The sequence below is a fragment of the Coregonus lavaretus genome (assembly GCF_964263955.1).
Source record: "Coregonus lavaretus genome assembly, chromosome: 16".
NCBI lineage: Eukaryota > Metazoa > Chordata > Actinopteri > Salmoniformes > Salmonidae > Coregonus > Coregonus lavaretus.
Genome location: NC_140003.1, coordinates 14988744 through 15010428, shown reverse-complemented (window position 1 = coordinate 15010428; position 21685 = coordinate 14988744). Strand labels below are relative to the sequence as shown.

Genomic DNA, 21685 nt, shown 5'->3' with positions numbered 1-21685 from the left:
TCAGGGGTGGCCAACCCTCCTGGAGAACTAGCAGGATTTTCTTCCAGCCCTATTTTAAAGAGATAGTTCACCCAAAATATTAAATGTTTGTGTCCTTACCTTGAAAGCAGTTTATGGACAAGCAGGATGCAATGTATGATTTGGTTACCCACTGCCATCAACCATTAATATTACAATTTCCTATCCAGAGCCTTGGTGTAGTGGTAACACTCCCCGGCACGTGTCGCATACCTGAGAACAGGGATCAATCCCTGCTTCCAACCTTCCCACTGTTTCTAGCATTTGCCTGTCTCCCTATCTCATTTCATTACTGTCTGAATAAAGTGTCACACAAGACACAACCTAAAAAATATAAGCATACTTTAAATTTCATTCCCCAAAAAGTCTTCACATTTTGAGTGTTCATTTAATGTTCAAAGCATCCTGAATACATCACCTTTTTCACCCAGGTCATAGGTCTAAGCCATGTCAAAATATGTAGAATGGCAGGAAATTCGCTTTAAATAAGTAAAATCTTCCTGGGGGTGGACCACCCTCAGCCCCCTGTCTAGGGATTGTGCCAGGGGGCAATGAAATTCAAATAGCAAATCTCACTCCAAGCTTTTATCAAAAGTTGGCAGCCCTGATGTGAAATGCACATTCCGAACTGAGAAAGGCATCAATATGCCAAAAAGCGTAGACGGAAATTCACAGGAAGAAGAAGAAGAGGCAATATTGCCCAGCAATTGCTGGCAACGGAGTGGCGTATGAGACACTGGAGCAATGAGCACATGGGACATGAATAATAGATTTCATATGCAGCATATATTAACTTAACTGAATTCACCTATTTATTCACTCATCTCCTATAGCTTGTTGTTGCCTGTTGACTGCCACATCTGTACTGGAATTTATTAGCTAACAAAGAAGACAGTGAATGTTCCTGAGTGGCCGAGTTACAGTTTTGTCTTAAAGATGCACTATGCAGAAATCTCTCTCCGCCATTTACTGGATGTTAAAATTCTAATAGTTCGCCTAATTTCAGTTCATGTGACGAAACAAGCAAGTATAGACTTGACACAATATACACTACTCGTCATGTGTCAAGACAGAGTGAATTTACGAACGCACCCTAGATGGAGCTGCCGATCAATATTCCCCAGATAATAAAAATTTGTTGATTTTCAATGTAAAATAGTTGCAGCAACCATTGCTGACAACATTGCCTCTCAAAATGTCCAGTGTATCAAGGCCTTTGCATTTTTAAAGTATTGACTGCATAAGGTTAGCGACTCGAAGGAGTTGGATGTTCATTTAAAAAAACTCAGTCTAGCTAGACTACTGTACTAAGTCCGCGCACAATTCCGTGGATGAAATAATCATCGTGAAGTTGAGGTACTTGGCTACTACTGTATCTCCCTTGTATGAGTGTACTGCCTTGACACATGACGAGAAGTGTATAAAGTGTTAAGCCAAGTGAATGTAAGTTTAGGTAATGGATTTTGTGGCAATCGCTAGCTACATTAACGTCGTTAGCTCGATCCCGTTGTTTCCTTTGGTATCTTCAATTGAATCTAGGCAGTCTATCAAGACTTCGCCAGGTCGAGTTTTCATTTGCCTGTAAATAAGAAACAGGTGTAGCTACTATGGTCAGTGTTTTCCTATCTATATAACTAGCTAGCCAGCTAAAGACTTAACTAGCTACAGAAATGCGTTAGATTCATTCTAGCCAGCTATCTGCTGCTGCATAGCTTTATGCTAGCTAGCAGAGCTGGTAACGTGGAGCAATTAAATAACTTACTGTGCGGTTATATCGAAGATAACATCTCTATCCTCCCAGAGAACAGCCAACACAGCCGCCATGATGTTAGGAAAAAACACAGGTTGTTGACTTAACTAAATAGTTGTTACTAATCTTCTCCAGACAATATGGCTAGCTGCTAGCTAGCCAAAGATTGCGCGTCTTTCTTCCTTGTTCCTGAGTCCCTGTTGTCCTGGCAACATTACTACGGTATACACAAGAGACTAGATAGAAAAGCAAACTGCGTTTCTTCTGGGTAAATAGCAAGCACATGTTCCCCTTATAACGCTTTTCTAGGTAATTGTGTGCCATCAGCAATGCAAATACAGGTGGATTTGTTTGTAGTATGTTAATTTGGCAACTTTACCTGTTCATCTGACAGTGAAGTAATAAAGTAACACACAACTTATTCAACGTTTTATTCCTAAAAACAAAATAATCAAAACCAGCCAACAAAAAATGTGGTAATTAATTTCAAATGAGCTTTTTCATCAACAGTGATGTGCAATTTCCAATCATCACATTTTTCAAAACAGAAAAATGCTTAGTAAATTGCATACTGTCACTTGTAGACCTGCCGCCTGGCCTATATCGCCAAAATGGAGTAATTAATATCATTAAACAAACAAGAAAAATAATGACCACACCTACTTAATTTAGTTTCCTTTAAAAAATGAATTCAAAATATATACTACAAAAAAATGAGTCTCTATCCTGATACTATAAGACAATATTCAGTGTGGAACAGCATAATGTGCTTGACTCAGAGTTTTGAGAATTTACATTGTGTGATGTTTTTCTCATGTAAACCTGAAATGACAAAAGCTGGGTTTGAACCTATCCTCTTTGTTCAGAACAGCCTAAGCCCTAAGGTAATGTTGAGTAACATTGAGGTATTGAATGGATTAGCTAATTCTGCAATATCAATATAATGAGAGTAAGATAGGATCACTTTTCTAATGTAGTAAAATACCATATCACCCTTATATTTTCTTCAAATTCAGACTTCCTCAAATAAAGTCCACATAAAGATTTGTTCGTTTAGGAAGGTGTTGTTCAGATGGTAATACATCTGAAAAGTAAGGCAACTTCATGAAATCTTGAAATGGTGTGTCCCTCCCTTATTCTTTGCACCTTTGTGTGAGAGAGAGAGAGAGAGCGAGAGAGAGAGAGAGAGATGCAAAGTGGAGTTTTTTCCCAACGATAAATGCCTGTTTTAAAATATATTTAGATATCAAACAGTAGTAGACTATTACATGAAATATTCAAATAGTCTTCTCCACTTTGGTTGGTTTCCATGGAATATTGTACAGATGAGTTGATTGATCATCTGCCTGTTTTAACCAGCTGTGGAAAATAGAGGGAAGAGCATGTCAAAAAGAATGCCAGAAAACAGAGCACAGCGGCTTAAGATTACCACGAGCTGTGGGACATACCTGTTCTAGATAGAACACAGATCTTCTTGCATTCATCCTCAGTCTCAAAGCGGTTGGCATTTCCTTCACAGCCTCCATACCAGAACTGTGCACATGAATTGGCCTGTTTGTCGTAATACCACCGGATTTTATACTCTCGACAGGTGCCTTGGTCCAAACTCAGGTTACACCGGGAATCAAGCGGCACAGACTCTGACAGAACAACATAGAAGGAGAAGTATGACATTCAGGGCATTAGAAAAGTTGTTAAGACATAATTGAATGTCAGACAGAATTGACCCAGTTTCTTTATCTAAAACATACAGTATTTAGAGATGATGTGACTTTTGATCTAGTTGTGAACATGTTGCAGTGAGAGGTCCTAACCTTGGGGGGAAATGGTATTAGGAATTGATACCGGCCGAAATTGGCCTGAGCTGGTGGATGAAGCTGAACCCGATGTTCCGGAGGATGATGATGATGATCCTGATGATGATGATACTCCAGCTGTGTTGGAGTGGGAGCTTTCCCTTGCAGGGAGGATGGATACTGTCTTGTTAACTACAGCCACAATACCTCCTCGCACATGGGTCCTTATGTCTAAATCTTCACCCTCCTCATCATCCTCCACCTGGATGAATACACACACACATATATTAGTTAGACAGTAACTCAACAACTTTACTGATAAAATTGAATTAACAGAGCAATGACCACAACTATTACAAAGCAATCATTCAATTGCTCCTCTATAAAAACCTAAGGAGAGTTACTTTGTATGATATAAATCTGTCCTGTAAAGGATTACATGGACCTGTACTGGGAGTGGTCCAGCGTTGAGGGGCAGAGCAAAGGTATCTCCACGGCCTCTGATGTAACTCTGGGAACTGGTGCGTCTATTAGGATTTAGGATAGGATCCTCATGATAGGTGTTTCCATAGCCGCTGTCCCCATAGCCGTTATTCCCATGTCCGTTATTCCCATAGGCTTCCTGACCATATCTGTGGTTCCCATAGCCATTGTTCCCATTGGTTCCAAAGCCATTAGCGATGCGATTCATCACAAGGGCTCCATTCTCATCCTCACAGAACTGGCTAACAAGTTTTGACTCCAGAGCTGAAAGACAGAAGAAGAGAAATAACAACCTCAGTTAAAGTGTATGATACAGTGAGGGAAAAAAGTATTTGATCCCCTGCTGATTTTGTACGTTTGCCCACTGACAAAGACATGATCAGTCTATCATTTTAATGGTAGGTTTATTTGAACAGTGAGAGACAGAATAACAACAAAAAAATCCAGAAAAACGCATGTCAAAAATGTTATAAATAGATTTGCATTTTAATGAGGGAAATAAGTATTTGACCCCTCTGCAAAACATGTCTTAGTACTTGGTGGCAAAACCCTTGTTGGCAATCACAGAGGTCAGACGTTTCTTGTAGTTGGCCACTAGGTTTGCACACATCTCAGGAGGGATTTTGTTCAACTCCTCTTTGCAGATCTTCTCCAAGTCATTAAGGTTTCAAGGCTGACGTTTGGCAACTCGAACCTTCAGCTCCCTCCACAGAATTTCTATGGGATTAAGGTCTGGAGACTGGCTAGGCCACTCCAGGACCTTAATGTGCTTCTTCTTGAGCCACTCCTTTGTTGCCTTGGCCGTGTGTTTTGGGTCATTGTCATGCTGGAATACCCATCCACGCCCCATTTTCAATGCCCTGGCTGAGGGAAGGAGGTTCTCACCCAAGATTTGACGGTACATGGCCCCGTCCATCGTCCCTTTGATGCGGTGAAGTTGTCCTGTCCCCTTAGCAGAAAAACACCCCCTTAGCATAATGTTTCCACCACTATGTTTGAGGTGGGGATGGTGTTCTTGGGGTCATAGGCAGCATTCCTCCTCCTCCAAACATGGCAAGTTGAGTTGATGCCAAAGAGCTCAATTTTGGTCTCATCTGACCACAACACTTTCACCCAGTTCTTCTCTGAATCATTCAGATGTTCATTGGCAAACTTCAGACGGGCATGTATATGTGCTTTATTGAGCAGGGGGACCTTGCGGGCGCTGCAGGATTTCAGTCCTTCACGGCATGGTGTGTTACCAATTGTTTTCTTGGTGAGTATGGTCCCAGCTGCCTTGAGATCATTGACAAGATCCTCCCGTGTAGTTCTGGGCTGATTCCTCACCGTTCTCATGATCATTGGAACTCCACGAGGTGAGATCTTGCATGGAGCCCCAGGCCGAGGGAGATTGACAGTTATTTTGTGTTTCTTCCATTTGCGAATAATTGCACCAACTGTTGTCACCTTCTCACCAAGCTGCTTGGCGATGGTCTTGTAGCCCATTCAAGCCTTGTGTAGGTCAACAATCTTGTCCCTGACATCCTTGGAGAGCTCTTTGGTCTTGGCCATGGTGGAGAGTTTGGAATCTGATTGATTGATTGCTTCTGTGGACAGGTGTCTTTTATACAGGTAACAAACTGAGATTAGGAGCACTCCCTTTAAGAGTGTGCTCCTAATTTCAGCTCGTTACCTGTATAAAAGACACCTGGGAGCCAGAAATCTTTCTGATTGAGAGGGGGTCAAATACTTATTTCCCTCATTAAAATGCAAATAAATTTATAACATTTTTGACATGCGTTGTTCTGGATTTTTTTGTTGTTATTCTGTCTCTCACTGTTCAAATAAACCTACCATTAAAATTATAGACTGATCATTTCTTTGTCAGTGGGAAAACGTACAAAATCAGCAGGGGATCAAATACTTTTTTCCCTCACTGTATATATGAATGGTCAAAGCCATCAATCATGTGACACCATTTATATCTATGTGAAGACAAAATAGCGCATTGAAGCCAAATTAAGTCGGTTAAAATGTTGTCTCATGGCGACATACAGTAACATGCACAGTTTGAGCTACTCCAGGAAGTAACTTTGCAGGCTAGCTCAGTGCTACCCCCTCTAATTGAGTAATTCAAGGTGAAGGCCGACCTGGGTACTGCAGGCTGCCATTAGCAACTAAATTATCCTTAAAACTTATTCTGTGTGCGATTTTCAAATAATCGGTTCAAGGACATCCATCTGGTGTATTAGAAGCAATTATTGGTGCCATGCTTGTCTTCGATAACCCACTCCCTTGTTCTTTACAGTGGATCTGTGTTATGCTACTTATTTCTCTCATTAAAAAATGCATATCAATTTATAACATTTTTGACATGTGTTTTCCTTGATTTCTTTGTTGTTATTCTGTCTCTCACTGTTCAAATAAACCTACCATTAAAATTATAGACTGATCATTTCTTTGTCAGTGGGCAAACGCACAAAATCAGCAGGGGATCAAATACTTTTTTCCCTCACTGTATCTCTAAGTCAGTTGTGATTACTATACATCAGCTTTGTATTAAGTAATGTGTGATACTATACACATTTTACATAAGACATTTCTTGTCATTTAGCAGACACTCTTATCCAGAGCGACTTACAATTAGTGGATTCATCTTAAGATAGCTAGGTGAGACGTATGGCCGTGTTAGTCACCTGGTAGAGTGTTGAAGTCGTCGATGAGGTACATATGTTCACTGTCAGGGTCAGAGGCGATCAGATTGAGCTCACGCATGAACTCGTCCTGGGTAGTATCTGAGGTGTTAACAATCCCCAGGGCATACATCTCAATGTTGGCAGCATGGGCCTCCCTCACAGCAATGTCTAGCTTCACAGGTTCCCGTTTGTCTGTCTTTCCATCTGTGATGACAATGGCCACCTTCCTGACCCCAGTACGGGCACTGTAGAAGGCTTCCTGGGTAGCCTTCCGGATGGCAGTGCCAGTGTAGGTGCCCTCACCCATGTAGGGCATTTTCCTGATGGCCTCCTTAACATCCTGCTTGGTCATGTAGCGCGCCAGGTTGAACTCCAGTTGGACATCCAGACTGTACATTACCAGTCCAATTCTGGTGGCATTACGTCCAACAGTGGTACGGTCTACCAACGCTGTGACAAAGTCCTTGATGATTTCAAAGTTTTCTGGACCAACACTCTCTGAGCTGTCAATGACGAAAACAAGTTCCATTGGCATCTCCTTGCACTTGATCCCACATCCTGAAAGCATGAGAGAGATGCTGAATAGCTACTAACATGATTTAATCTATGCTTCATATTTTAGCTTAGATTTGTTATTATCACGGTTAAACAGTCTCACCACAGATTTCCTTGATCAATTTAATGATGTCTTCTCTCTGGAAGTGATAGGAGTGTGAGTTACATTCATTTATCATATTTTTTTTCTATATCACAGCATCAATGATGTAGTATGCAAAGTTTGTGAACTTACTGTAAGGCCGGCTTCACCTTTTATTCCTGGTCTCCCCTGAGATACAAGAAAATATTTAAATTCATGGATTGATCATATACCATGACTTTGAAATGTTGTAAAATATGACATAGACACATTTCAAGACTCACAGACTCTCCAGGAACCCCATGATCTCCCAGATCACCCACTCCACCCTTATTTCCTCTCTCACCCTGCAAGCCACGGTCACCCTTCAGTGAAGAGACAGGAGGATTGCTGTTAGAGACAAGGTCACTGCATCCATCAGTAGACGAGTGCCATGAGGTTAAGCATACATCTTACCTTAGCTCCTGGGAATCCTTCCCCTGAGGGTCCCCTTGGCCCTGTCACACCCTGAGACCCCTGCTCACCCTAAAAACAAAAGATGAACCATAAATCAAAACAAGACCCATAGGGTGGTCATTTAAAAAAGGTCAGATACCTGGAAAAGTGCAACACACTGAAGGTCATAGGTCAGGAATGTACTATGTTAATTAACATACCTTGGGGCCCTGCAGACCTTCCCCTGGGGGCCCTGATGGACCATGGGGTCCTGGCCTTCCAATGTTACCCTAGAAACCAATGATGCTAGTGTTATAGGAGGGGACAGACAGACTACAGACTCTAATCAACAAATTAAGTTTGGCATTGCCATCACTGCTGGACTACTGATATGTGATATGGTACACTACATGACCAAAAGTATGTGGACACCTGCTCGTCGAACATCTCATTCCAAAATCATGGGCATTAATATAGAGTTGGTCCCCCGTTTGCTGCTAAAACAGCCTCCACTCTTCTGGGAAGGCTTTCCACTAGATGTTGGAACATTGCTGCGGGGACTTGCTTCCATTCAGCCACGAGAGCATTAGTGAGGTCGGGCACTGATGTTGAGCGATTAGGCTCGCAGTCGGCGTTCCAATTCATCCCAAAGGTGTTCGATGGGGTTGAGGTCAGGGCTCTGTGCAGGCCAGTCAAGTTCTTCCACACCAATCTCGACAAACCATTTCTGTATGGACCTCGCTTTGTGCACGGGGGCATTGTCATGCTGAAACAGGAAAGGGCCTTCCCAAACTGTTGCCACAAAGTTGGAAGCACAGAATCTTCTAGAATGTCATTGTATGCTGTAGTGTTAAGATTTCCTTTCACTGGAACTAAGGGGCCTAGCCCGAACCATGAAAAACAGCCCCAGACCATTATTCCTCCTCCACCAAACTTTACAGTTGGCACTACGCATTGGGGCAGGTAGCGTTCTCCTGGCATCCGCCAAACCCAGATTCGTCCGTCGGACTGCCAGATGGTGAAGCATGATTCACTGCTCCAATGGCGGCGAGCTTTACACCACTCCAGCCGACGCTTGGCATTGCGCATGCTGATCTTAGGCTTGTGTGCGGCTGATCGGCCATGGAAACCCATTTCATGAAGCTCCCGACAAACAGTTATTGTGCTGACGTTGTTTCCATAGGCAGTTTGGAACTCGGTAGTGAGTGTTGCAACGGAGGAAAGACGATTTTTACGCGGTACGCGCTTCAGCGGTCCCATTCTGTGAGCTTGTGTGGCCTACCACTTCGCGGCTGAGCCGTTGTTGCTCCTAGACGTTTCCACTTCACAATAACAGCACTTACAGTTGACCGGGGCAGCTCTAGCAGGGCAGAAATGTGACAAACTGACTTGTTGGAAAGGTGCCACGTTGAAAGTCACTGAGCTGTTCAGGATGGGCCATTCTACTGCCAATGTTTGTCTATGGAATTTGCATGGCGGTGTGCTCGATTTTATACACCTGTCAGCAACGGGTGTGGCTGAAATAGCTGAATCCACTAATTTGAAGGGGTGTCCACATACTTTTATATATATAGTGTATGTCACTCATTACACTCAGACTGTGACCTCTGTCTACATAAGGAATCTCTGTTTTTGTCAGAGATTAATGTTAGCTTCATACCGGTGGTCCTTGCACACCCTCTCCCGTTGGGCCTGGCAAACCTGCCAATCCTCTGAAGCCAATGTCTCCCTGGGACAGACATATTTACAATCACAAACAATACACATTTCATATTCCCATGCACTAGGTTGTAGCAGATTGACATGCAAAGAGGATTTAGGGCCAGATAAATAAGAAGTACCTTAGGTCCTGGGATGCCAACGCCCTCAGGGCCCTGCTCTCCCTGTAGACCTGGAAGGCCTGGAGGACCCTAAAGGAGGAACAGGGGACAACCAAAACTTCATGAGACTGAGTTTGACTAAACTGCACCAATCTGCAATTAGGACATGGAGATTCATGAGTTTGTAGGTTGGGTTGTTGGTACTACTCACCACTGGTCCAGGGAAACCTTCACCTTTGGGCCCAAATTGACCTAGTGGACCAGGATTACCACGGTTGCCCTGGTAAAACATCATTCAAATAATGAGCATATCATACAGGTGTAGGATCTTAATTTGAGAATTTTCTAACAGCAGGAAAAGAATCCTGCAGCAACAGGAAATGTGAATGATTGTGTGGATTATAATTAATGGATATTTTTGTAGGGATTGATACATTTTTAGTTAGGGCAAATCAAGTCTGACATTTTAAAGTAGAAATTACAAACTTTAGAAGCTTTTAAAACCTTCAATACACTACAAGTTTGCATTTGGGCGACAGGTAGTTGAGCGGTTATAGCTTTGGGCCAGTAACTAAAAGGTTGCCAATTCGAATCCCCTAGCCGACAAGGTGAAAAATCTGTTGATGTGCCCTTGAGCAAGGCACTTAACCCTAATTGCTTCAGGGTCGCCGTCGACAGACCCTGACCGTGACCCCACTCTCAGAGGGTGTCTCAGGGAGAGTTGGGATATGCAAAATACACATATCTAATTCACACATGCGTATTAATTCACACGTGTGAAATAGGACAAATATAAGCACCCACTATTATTATTTCCAGCTGTGTAGGACATTTCCTGCAACAACAGGGTGATCAAAGATCCTACACCTGTATGCCTCACGGTAACTTTCACCACAGTTTTTTGTGATTTATTTGTTGGTAACTGCAACACTTACCTTTGGCCCAGGCAGCCCATAGCCTGTCTCTCCAATAGGCCCAAACGGACCAGGAGGGCCTAGATCACCCTGAGACAGAGAGCGAGATAGGGAAATCACAATGCTGTTTATCAGCCAGGATCTGATGATGCATGGCAATGAACTGTGTGTAACAGTGTTTCTTACGTACATTACTTGACAAGACCTGCATAGAGAAACAGGATGTTAATAGATGTGTATTTCTTACCTTAGGACCTGCAATGGCCCGTCCTGGTAGTCCTGGCATGCCCAGTCGGCCCGGTGTGCCAGGCTCCCCCTGAAAGAAGAATGGGCAATAATTTCACTTGAACTCTTGATACACTACATGACCAAAAGCAGATGGACATCTGCTAGTCGAACATCTCATTCCAAATTCATGGGCATTAATATGGAGTTGGTCCCCCATTTGCAGCTATAAAAGCCTCCACTCTTCTGGGAAGTCTTTCCACTAGATGTAGGAACATTGCTGAAGGGACTTCCTTCCATTCAGCCACAAGAGCATTAGTGAGGTCGGACACTGATGTTGGGCAATTAGGCCTGTTCGATGGGGTTGATGTCAGGGCTCTGTGCAGGCCAGTCAAGTTCTTCCACCGATCTCAACATACCAGCAAGCACAGAATCGTCTAGAATATAATTGTATGCTGTAGCGTTAAGATTTCCCTTCACTGGAACTAAGGGGCCTAGCCCGAACCTTGAAAAACAGCCCCGGACCATTATTCCTCATCCACCAAACTTTACAGTTGGCACTATGCATTGGGGCAGGTAGCATTCTCCTGGCATCTGCCAAACCCAGATTTGTCCGCCGGACTGCCAGATGGTGAAGCGTGATTCATCACTCCAGAGAACGCATTTCCACTGCTCCAGAGTCCAATGGCGGCGAGCTTTACACCACTCCAGTCGACGCCTGGCTTTGCGCATGGTGATCTTAGGTTTATGTGCAGCTGCTCGGCCATGGAAATCCATTTCATGAAGCTCCCGACGAACAGTTATTGTGCTGACGTTGCTTCCAGAGGCAGTTTGGAACTCGGTAGTGAGTGTTGCAACTAAGGACAGACAATTGTACGCGCTTCAGCACTCGGCGGTCCCGTTCTGTGAGATTGTGCGGCCTACCACTTCGCGGCTGAGCCGTTGTTGCTCCTAGACGTTTCCACTTCACAATAACAGCACTTACAGTTGACCGGGGCAGCTCTAGCAGGGCAGAAATTTGACCAACTGACTTGTTGGAAAGGTGGCATCCTATGACAGTGCCACGTTGAAAGTCACTGAGCTCTTCAGTACGGGCCATTCTACTGCCAATGTTTGTCAATGGAGATTGCATGGCGGTGTGCTCAATTTTATACACCTGTCATAAATGGGTGTGGCTGAAATAGCCGAACCCACTCATTTGAAGGGGTGTCCACATACTTATGTCTTGGAATGGCCTAGTTATGCACGCTCAAGTTCTGTTTTTTTGTCTTATTTCTTGTTTGTTTCACAATAAAAAATATTTTGCATCTTCAAAGTGGTAGGCATGTTGTGTAAATCAAATGATACAAACCCCCCAAAAATCCATTTTAATTCCAGGTTGTAAGGCAACTAAATAGGAAAAATGCCAAGGGGGGTGAATACTTTCGCAAGCCACTGTATAGTGTACACTCCCTTTATCCACGCACTCCTTACAGCCTGCAGAGACATTCCTTATACCCCAGGACACTTCAACTGGTGAAAATAAAGAAAAAATAAGCACTCTGTGTCTGTATTGATCTGAGCATGTATTGACGGGACATACAAACATTTATCATCAATAAATTAAATGCAGACACAAGGTGCTCCTTTTAACCTTATTTTCCCGGATAGTCACATGTTGAAGTGTTCGAGTGTAAGGAATGTTTTTTGGACTTTCAAGTCTCTCAGTTGAGCACTTGATTCCCTTTTTTGTTCAAGCTGGGCTGAAGCACTTTTGGGTACACTCTCTTTCTGCAGAGATGTTTGGGCCATTTATGTAATCATCTAGAGCAGGGCTCGCCAACCCTGTTCCTGGAGAGCTACCGACCTCTAGGTTTTCGCTCTAACCCTTATCTAGCGCAGCTGATTCTAATAATTAGCTGGTTGATAAGCTGAATCAGGTGCGTTACAACTGGGATTGGATTGCAAACCTACAGGAGGGTAACTCTCCAGGAACAGTGTTGGAGAGCCCTGATCTATAGTATTTTGGTTGAACTCAAACCAAAAAATTAAGATGTTTACTAAATACAATCTGTAAAATACATTACTATTTTGGTTGAATCAATGACGATTTTTCAAATTCAGAGTTGTCACAGTAACAATACACCTGCCCTGTAGTGATCAGACCGTGTTCGGTCTCAGACAGTGTTATTGTGTTATTCTCACCTTTGCCCCTGAGGGTCCGGTCATGCCAGGAGGTCCATGTAATCCACGGATACCCCTCTGACCCTGGTCTCCCTGGGAGGGGTGGAGCACACAGCATTTACATGACCCCCTCTTGGTGCTTACAGGTTAGTATGACAGAAGGGTAAGGATGTGAAATCTACCTTCTCGCCCTGGGTGCCGATCCCTGCTGCTCCCTCAGGACCTCTGAGGCCAGCAATACCAAACTCACCCTGGCAGAGGGGGCAGACACAAACCATTTCACATTGGCACATTCCCTTTTGTTGTGGTATACTGTATCTATAGAACTATATTGTATCTATAGAAGTGGTGTAAAGGTGAAATAACACACCTTCTGTCCTGGAGCCCCATCCTCTCCTGGAAGACCAGGTAAGCCAGCCAGGCCAGATGCACCAGGCTCACCCTGAAAAAGAAACAAATTGCTTTCTAAAATACTCAGTGGCCAGTTTATTAGGTACACCCATCTAGTACGGTGTCTAACCCCCCTTTGCCTCCAGAACAGCCTGAATTCATGGAAACGTTGCTCAATTGGTATCAAGGAACCTAACGTGTGCCAGGAAAACATTCCCCACACCATTACAACACCGCCGCCATCCTATACCGTTGACACCAGGCAGGATGTGGCCATGGACTCATGCTTCTTACGCCAAATCCTGACTCTGCCATCAGCATGACGCAACAGGAACCGGGATTCGTCGGACCAGGCAATGTTTTTCCACTCCTCAAATTGTCAGGTTTTGGTGATCGCCTGCCCACTGGAGCCGCTTCTTCTTGTTTTTAGCTGATTGGAGTGGAACCTGGTGTGGTCGTCTGCTGCAATAGACCATCCGTGACAAGGACCGACGAGTTGTGGGTTCCGAAATGCTGTTCTGCACACCACAGTTGTACTGCACCGTTATTTGCCTGTTTGTGGCCCGACTGTTAGCTTGCACGATTCTTGCCATTCTCTTTCGACCTCTCATCAACGAGCTGTTTTCGCCCACAGGACTGCCGCTGACTGGATGTTTTTTGTTTGTCGCACCATTGACAGGAAACCCTAGAAACTGTCACGTGTGAAAAGCCCAGGAGGCCCTCCGTTTCTGAGATACTGGAACCGGCGCGTCTGGCACCGATGAACATACCATTCTCAAATGTCGTGTCTACACTTGACACTTACATGCGACTTCTGCTATCTGAATACGTAGGTTGCATTGAAAAGACTGACGCAATCAGGCTACAGAAAGTGCATACAGTGGGTGAGGTCATCAGCACTCTTACCACAAGTCTCCAGAAAACGTGTGTTTTGGGACCGAGAGGCACCTTTTCATTATACCTTTCGAGGAAATACGTTCCTGGCATGTGAGGAACGTGTTTGCTGGACTCATAAATGCTAGCCAGCTAGCTAATATTTAGAAAAACTATTTTTTGTTTGGCTAGAGTTATGCTAACCCGTTTGCTTGCTTGCTGGCTAGATACAGAGGTTAGCTACAGTAGTTAGCTACTGCCATCAGTTGTTGTTGTGTTATTTTCAGATTTTTCCTATTCCACCATTTGTAGAATGCATACTGGCATTTGAATATAGTGCGGGAAAAGGGAATCCGGACACACTGTGGACATGGTAGACACATTTAAATGTAGGTGTAGACACATGACGCGTTCGGAATTCCATGATCGGAACTCTATGATCAGAATATTAAAGCGGCATGAACTGTCAAGTCTAGATATGGCCAAAGTTGCTTAGGTCACCCGTTTTGCCCATTCTAACGTTCAGTCGGTGTACCTAATAAACTGGCCGCTGAGTGTTCACCAGGCTTATTTGAGAAGGCATTTCTTTACTATTTGGATGAGGGTGGATAAAGTATTTGTCTTACCTTTGGCCCTGGCTCACCAACACCTCTCTCCCCTGTAGCTCCAAGCTCTCCTGGTAAACCTTGATCGCCCTGGAAGTAAGATAATGGAAAGTAGCATTTGAAGAAATCCACCATGCCAAAACATGAAAGCTACAAACAACAGCATTTAGAGAACTCCCAAGGCCTCCATCACGGCTTGGCATGGACATTATCTAGGAGTAACACCAACCTTAGGTCCAGGTAAGCCCTCTCCTTGTGGCCCTCTGCCGCCAGGTGGACCCCTGGGGCCCTCCACTCCCTGAGGGATAACAATCACATGTCAGTGTATGTGATGTACAGTACCAGTCAAAAGTTTGGACACACCTACTCATTCAAGGGTTTTTCTTTATTTGTACTATTTTCTACATTGTAGAATAATAGTGAAGACATCAAAACTATGACATAACACATGGAATCATGTAGTACATGATTCTGGTAGTGTACATGCAAGTGTAGTATTATGTTACTTTTAGCCACTCAGTTTACCTTCTCCCCCTGGATGCCGGCTCCTGTAAGTCCAACAAGTCCTGGATGACCTGGAGGCCCGAACTCACCCTGAGGTCAAATATAGAGCGGGTTGAGGGACTAGGTTGGTATTTAACCCTTTATGAGCATATTGGCCTGTCCCACAAGGCACAGACGTCAATTCAACGTCTATTTCACGTTGGTTCAGCGTAATTTTGTTGAAATGACATGGAAACAATGTTAATTCAACCAGTGTGTGCCCAGTGGGATATGCCTTAAAATCAAGATCATTGGTACTAATAGAATCACCAGGCTGAATATCTGCATGAGTGCCTTCCTCAAATCTTGTTTCTGACTACAGAGGGCTAAAATCTGTAACCACCAATAAATGTGCTTGAAAACCTTTACTTCTAACATAACATGGTTGTTTATTGAATCCTACAACAGATAGTGCGAAAATAATCCCACCTTCAACTTCTCCACAGTAACTAGAGATTTAGCCTTTTCTTTCTCAATGGAGCATTCCAAGGAGACGCCTGTATATAATTGCTGACTAAGACATTCAGGCTTGTTTATGAACATTAGGTATTTTGTTGGGTAGACATGGCATGCTTGTGTGGATGGTATTCATTACTGATGTATTTACAGCCCACCTTTTCTCCTTTGATTCCTGCGCCCGTCTGTCCTCTAGGCCCTCTCGGTCCATCCAGCCCCCGGTCTCCCTGCAGAACAAAGACAAGTCATCACCGCTCTCTCCCCGTCACACATCCAGCTGCCACTTGTTCACACATTCACAGCACTATCCTCATTGTTCTCAGTCAATAGTGTAGTAGGGACTGGGAGTGTTAAGTTAGCACCTGTCTCTGTCATGTGAGTAGTATGATATGGTCCTATATGAGTGTAGTTATGTTATTGCCAAATCTTTCATTCATATTGGAATCTGTTTGTGTTATCCCTCTGATGAGTGTTGCTTGCCCTTCTCAATTTAGCAGAAAATAATGAAATGCAGACAGGAACATTAATTGTTGTGGGGGTTGGCCCATCCTATAGAACTGCCCTGACCCTTTTTGGGGAGGGGGGCTTTCCCATAGGACCAATGGGTCTGGCACAGTTATGACAGATGTTTGGTTGCCTCAGGATATTTTCTGTGTTGCGCTCCTTTTCAGGATCTGCCTACTACCAAATGTGCATCAACCACTCAAACTCTCAACAGTGCCTTTATGTCATTTGCTTTCAGGTTCTGACTTGAATTAGGAAAAACATTACTACATACTATGTTCAGGAGGATAGTTTCTACGTTTACGCAACGGATATAGTGTGTTGATGCTCATGTCTCTACATGTTATGATGACAATATATCTAAAATGAAACCCAAGATGAACTCCCAAGTGCTGTCATGAGCTCCCCAAGTGCTGTCATATGCTTTCATGTGTTCCATTTTGTGCTTGCTTGCCATTCTTAAATCCCATGTAAATCCAGGCCCTCTCCATGTGTATGTAATGTTAGAACAGTCTACATATAAGATATCATATACAGTGCATTTGGAAAGTATGCAGACCCCTTGACTTTTTACACATTTTGTTACTTTACAGCCTTATTCTAAAATTGATTAAATTGTTTTTCCCCCTCATCAATCTACACACAATACCCCTTAATGAAAAAGCAAAAACAGGTTTTGAGATTTTTTTAAACAAATTTATTTTAAAAATGGAAATATCACATTTACGAAAGTATTCAGACCCTTTACTCAGTACTTTGTTGAAGCACCTTTGGCAGCGATTACAGCCTCAAGTCTTGGGTATGACGCTACAAGCTTGGCACACCTGTATTTGGGGAGTTTCTCCCATTCTTCTCTGCAGATCCTTTCAAGCTCTGTCAGGTTGGATGGGGAGCGTCTCTGCACATCTATTTTCAGGTCTCCAAAGATGTTCGATCGGGTTCAAGTCCGGGCTCTGGCTGGGCCACTAAAGGACATTCAGAGACTTGTCCCGAAGCCACTCCTGCGTTTTCTTGGCTGTGTGCTTAGGGTCATTGTCCTATTGGAAGGTGAACCTTCACCCCAGTCTGAGGTCCTGAGCGCTCTGAAGCAGGTTTTCATGAAGGATCTCTCTGATGGTTGACCTTCTGGAAGGTTCTCCCATCTTCACAGAGGAACGCTAGAGCTCTGTCAGAGTGACCATCGGGATCTTGGTCACCTCCCTGATCAAGGCCCTTCTCCCCCGATTGCTCAGTTTGGCCGGGCGGCCAGCTCTAGGAAGAGTCTTGGTGGTTCCAAACTTCTTTCATTTAAGAATGATGGAGGCCACTGTTCTTGGGGACCTTCAATGCTGCAGAAAATTGTTGGTACCCTTCCCCAGATCTGTGCCTCAACACAATCCTGTCTCTGAGCTCTACGGACAATTCCTTCGACCTCATGGCTGGGTTTTTGCTCTGACATGCACTGTCAACTGTGGGACCTTATATAGACAGGTGTGTGCCTTTCCAAATCATGTCCAATCAATTGAATTTACACCATCATTATGTTTGCTGACGACACAACGGTGGTAGGCCTGAACACCAACAACGATGAGACAGCCTATAGGGAGGAGGTCAGAGACCTAGCATTGTGATGCCAGGACAACAACCTCTCCCTCAACGTGAGGAAGACAAAGGAGATGATTGTGGACTACAGGAAAAGGAGGGCCGAACACGCCCCTATTCACATCGACGGGGCTGTAGTGGAGCGGGTCGAGAGTTTCAAGTTCCTTGGTGTCGACATCACCAACAAAGTATCATGGTCCAAACACACCAAGAAAGTCGTGAAGAGGGCACGACAACGCCTTTTCCCCCTCAGGAGACTGAAAAGATTTGGCATGGGTCCCCAAATCCTCAAAACGTTATACAGCTGCACCATCGAGAGCATCCTGTTGCATCCGGTTGCATCACCGCCTGGTATGGCAACTGCTCGACATCCAACCGTAAAGCGCTACAGAGGGTAGTGTGTAAAGCCCAGTACATCACTGGGGCCAAGCTTCCTGCCATCCAGGACCTATAAACTAGGCGGTGTCAGAGGAAGGCCCAAAAAACATTCAAAGACTCCAGTCACCCAAGTCATAGACTGTTCTCTCTGCTACCGCATGGCAAGCGTTACCGGAGCGCCAAGTCTAGGTCCAAAAGGCTCCTTAACAGCTTCTACCCCCAAGCCATAAGACTCCTGAGTAATTAATAAAATGGCCACCCGGACTATTTGCATTGATATTTTATTGTGTTATTTTTATTTTTTACTTTCGTTTATATGGTAAATATTTTCTTAACTTTATTTTCTTTCAACTGCATTGTTGGTTAAGGGCTTGTAAGTAAGCATTTCACGGTAATGTCTACACCTGTTGTATTCGGCGCATGTGACAAATACAATTTTATCTGTACCCAGATAATTTCTCTATTGTATTTGTCCTTTTTCTCATGACAAAATCGTAATCATACCTTTGGCCCAGGGAGCCCCTCGCCGTAGGGTCCTTTCTCCCCTTGAACACCTTGTGGCCCTTGAGGCCCCTGTAAAATAAACCAGCATAATCCTTTTTCCAACATTGGGTCAGATGACACTGCCTTTGTAGTTGTCATCCCAGCTCATGTTTCCTACTGTGATATACAGTATCACTCAAAGTTTTAAAAAATCAGTCAGGTTGTCAATGAAACCAAACTACGTAATGTAGTATGCTACAGTAAAATGCTAGTCAGCAGTTTCTGTCCACTCACTGGCTGGCCATGTTCACCCAACCCTGGCGGACCAGGGGGGCCGGGTCTTCCCTGGAATCCCAGATCACCCTGCAAACAAGATATGGCGAGATGTAACAGGTAACGTAAGACAATTCATTAGTTATACAAAAGCAATAATAGAAAAAACGTACCTTTGGTCCAGGAAGTCCAATACCAGTTTCTCCCTGAATTCCTGCTGGGCCAGCTGGACCCCGGTCACCCTATGATAACCAACACGAGAGACACAGAAAAGTTAGCAGCAAACAAAGTCAGCAGCATAACACAGATCCACTGTAAAGAACAAGGGAGTGGGTTATCGAAGACAAGCATGGCACCAATAATTGCTTCTAATACACCAGATGGATGTCCTTGAACCGATTATTTGAAAATCGCACACAGAATAAGTTTTAAGGATAATTTAGTTGCTAATGGCAGCCTGCAGTACCCAGGTCGGCCTTCACCTTGAATTACTCAATTAATAATAAAAATAATAATAATATGCCATTTAGCAGACGCTTTTATCCAAAGCGACTTACAGTCATGCGTGCATAAATTTTTGTGTATGGGTGGTCCCGGGGATCGAACTCACTACCTTGGCGTTACAAGCGCCGTGCTCTACCAGCTGAGCTACAGAGGACCGCAATTAGAAGGGGTAGCACTGAGCTAGCCTGCAAAGTTACTTCCTGGAGTAGCTCAAACTGTGCATGTTACTATGTCGCCATGAGACAACATTTTAACCGACTTAATTTGGCTTCAATGCGCTATTTTATCTTCACATAGATATAAATGGTGTCACATGATTGATGGCTTTGACCATTCATATATACAGTGAGGGAAAAAAGTATTTGATCCCCTGCTGATTTTGTACGTTTTCCCACTGACAAAGAAATGATCAGTCTATAATTTTAATGGTAGGTTTATTTGAACAGTGAGAGACAGAATAACAAAAAAAAAATCCAGAACAACGCATGTCAAAAATGTTATAAATTTATTTGCATTTTAATGAGGGAAATAAGTATTTGACCCCCTCTCAATCAGAAAGATTTCTGGCTCCCAGGTGTCTTTTATACAGGTAACGAGCTGAAATTAGGAGCACACTCTTAAAGGGAGTGCTCCTAATCTCAGTTTGTTACCTGTATAAAAGACACCTGTCCACAGAAGCAATCAATTAATCAGATTCCAAACTCTCCATCATGGCCAAGACCAAAGAGCTCTCCAAGGATGTCAGGGACAAGATTGTTGACCTACACAAGGCTTGAATGGGCTACAAGACCATCGCCAAGCAGCTTGGTGAGAAGGTGACAACAGTTGGTGCAATTATTCGCAAATGGAAGAAACACAAAATAACTGTCAATCTCCCTCGGCCTGGGGCTCCATGCAAGATCTCACCTCGTGGAGTTGCAATGATCATGAGAACGGTGAGGAATCAGCCCAGAACTACACGGGAGGATCTTGTCAATGATCTCAAGGCAGCTGGGACCATACTCACCAAGAAAACAATTGGTAACACACCATGCCGTGAAGGACTGAAATCCTGCAGCGCCCGCAAGGTCCCCCTGCTCAATAAAGCACATATACATGCCCGTCTGAAGTTTGCCAATGAACATCTGAATGATTCAGAGAAGAACTGGGTGAAAGTGTTGTGGTCAGATGAGACCAAAATTGAGCTCTTTGGCATCAACTCAACTTGCCATGTTTGGAGGAGGAGGAATGCTGCCTATGACCCCAAGAACACCATCCCCACCTCAAACATAGTGGTGGAAACATTATGCTTTGGAGGTGTTTTTCTGCTAAGGGGACAGGACAACTTCACCGCATCAAAGGGACGATGGACGGGGCCATGTCCCGTCAAATCTTGGGTGAGAACCTCCTTCCCTCAACCAGGGCATTGAAAATGGGTCGTGGATGGGTATTCCAGCATGACAATGACCCAAAACACACGGCCAAGGCAACAAAGGAGTGGCTCAAGAAGAAGCACATCAAGGTCCTGGAGTGGCCTAGCCAGTCTCCAGACCTTAATCCCATAGAAAATCTGTGGAGGGAGCTGAAGGTTCGAGTTGCCAAACGTCAGCCTCGAAACCTTAATGACTTGGAGAAGATCTGCAAAGAGGAGTGGGACAAAATCCCTCCTGAGATGTGTGCAAACCTGGTGGCCAACTACAAGAAACGTCTGACCTCTGTGATTGCCAACAAGGGTTTTGCCACCAAGTACTAAGTCATGTTTTGCAGAGGGGTCAAATACTTATTTCCCTCATTAAAATGCAAATTAATTTATAACATTTTTGACATGCGTTTTTCTGGATTTTTTTGTTGTTATTCTGTATCTCACTGTTCAAATAAACCTACCATTAAAATTATAGACTGATAATTTCTTTGTCAGTGGGCAAACGTACAAAATCAGCAGGGGATCAAATACTTTTTTCCCTCATTGGTTACAGCTAAAGGGCAGTCCAAAGTTCTAATTCTGTTTACGCAGATCAAACTTTTACATCCAGTTGTTTTACATTTAGATTCAGATTAATGTTAATTGAAATCACACAGAAACATTGCCCTTTGATCTATATTACTCAGATATATATTGATATTATATCAATTATATTCTTCCTACATTTGAATTATAAACAACGCCTAGTATTGCTCAGAAAATACTTGCACAGAGGCT

At 43.7% G+C, this 21685-nt stretch overlaps 1 protein-coding gene across 1 annotated transcript in view; it reads right to left on the bottom strand.

Moving 5' to 3' along the window:
* Positions 1-3119: 3119 nt before the first annotated feature.
* LOC311143408 (uncharacterized protein) overlaps positions 3120-21685 on the bottom strand; it is a gene marked incomplete at both ends in the record, with an annotated part of 31718 nt that continues 13152 nt past the window's right edge. Inside the window, 25 exons of the mRNA XM_084179234.1 lie at positions 3120-3127; positions 3217-3408; positions 3583-3826; positions 4010-4311; positions 6723-7280; positions 7381-7417; positions 7513-7548; positions 7644-7724; positions 7816-7884; positions 8016-8084; positions 9455-9523; positions 9636-9704; positions 9826-9894; positions 10550-10618; positions 10776-10844; positions 12938-13009; positions 13099-13167; positions 13287-13358; positions 14806-14874; positions 15014-15082; positions 15310-15378; positions 15942-16010; positions 18751-18819; positions 19024-19092; positions 19176-19244. Of these exons, the coding sequence (XP_084035360.1) occupies positions 3120-3127; positions 3217-3408; positions 3583-3826; positions 4010-4311; positions 6723-7280; positions 7381-7417; positions 7513-7548; positions 7644-7724; positions 7816-7884; positions 8016-8084; positions 9455-9523; positions 9636-9704; positions 9826-9894; positions 10550-10618; positions 10776-10844; positions 12938-13009; positions 13099-13167; positions 13287-13358; positions 14806-14874; positions 15014-15082; positions 15310-15378; positions 15942-16010; positions 18751-18819; positions 19024-19092; positions 19176-19244 (2637 nt within the window). The remainder of the gene's footprint in view (positions 3128-3216; positions 3409-3582; positions 3827-4009; positions 4312-6722; positions 7281-7380; positions 7418-7512; positions 7549-7643; positions 7725-7815; positions 7885-8015; positions 8085-9454; positions 9524-9635; positions 9705-9825; positions 9895-10549; positions 10619-10775; positions 10845-12937; positions 13010-13098; positions 13168-13286; positions 13359-14805; positions 14875-15013; positions 15083-15309; positions 15379-15941; positions 16011-18750; positions 18820-19023; positions 19093-19175; positions 19245-21685) is intronic.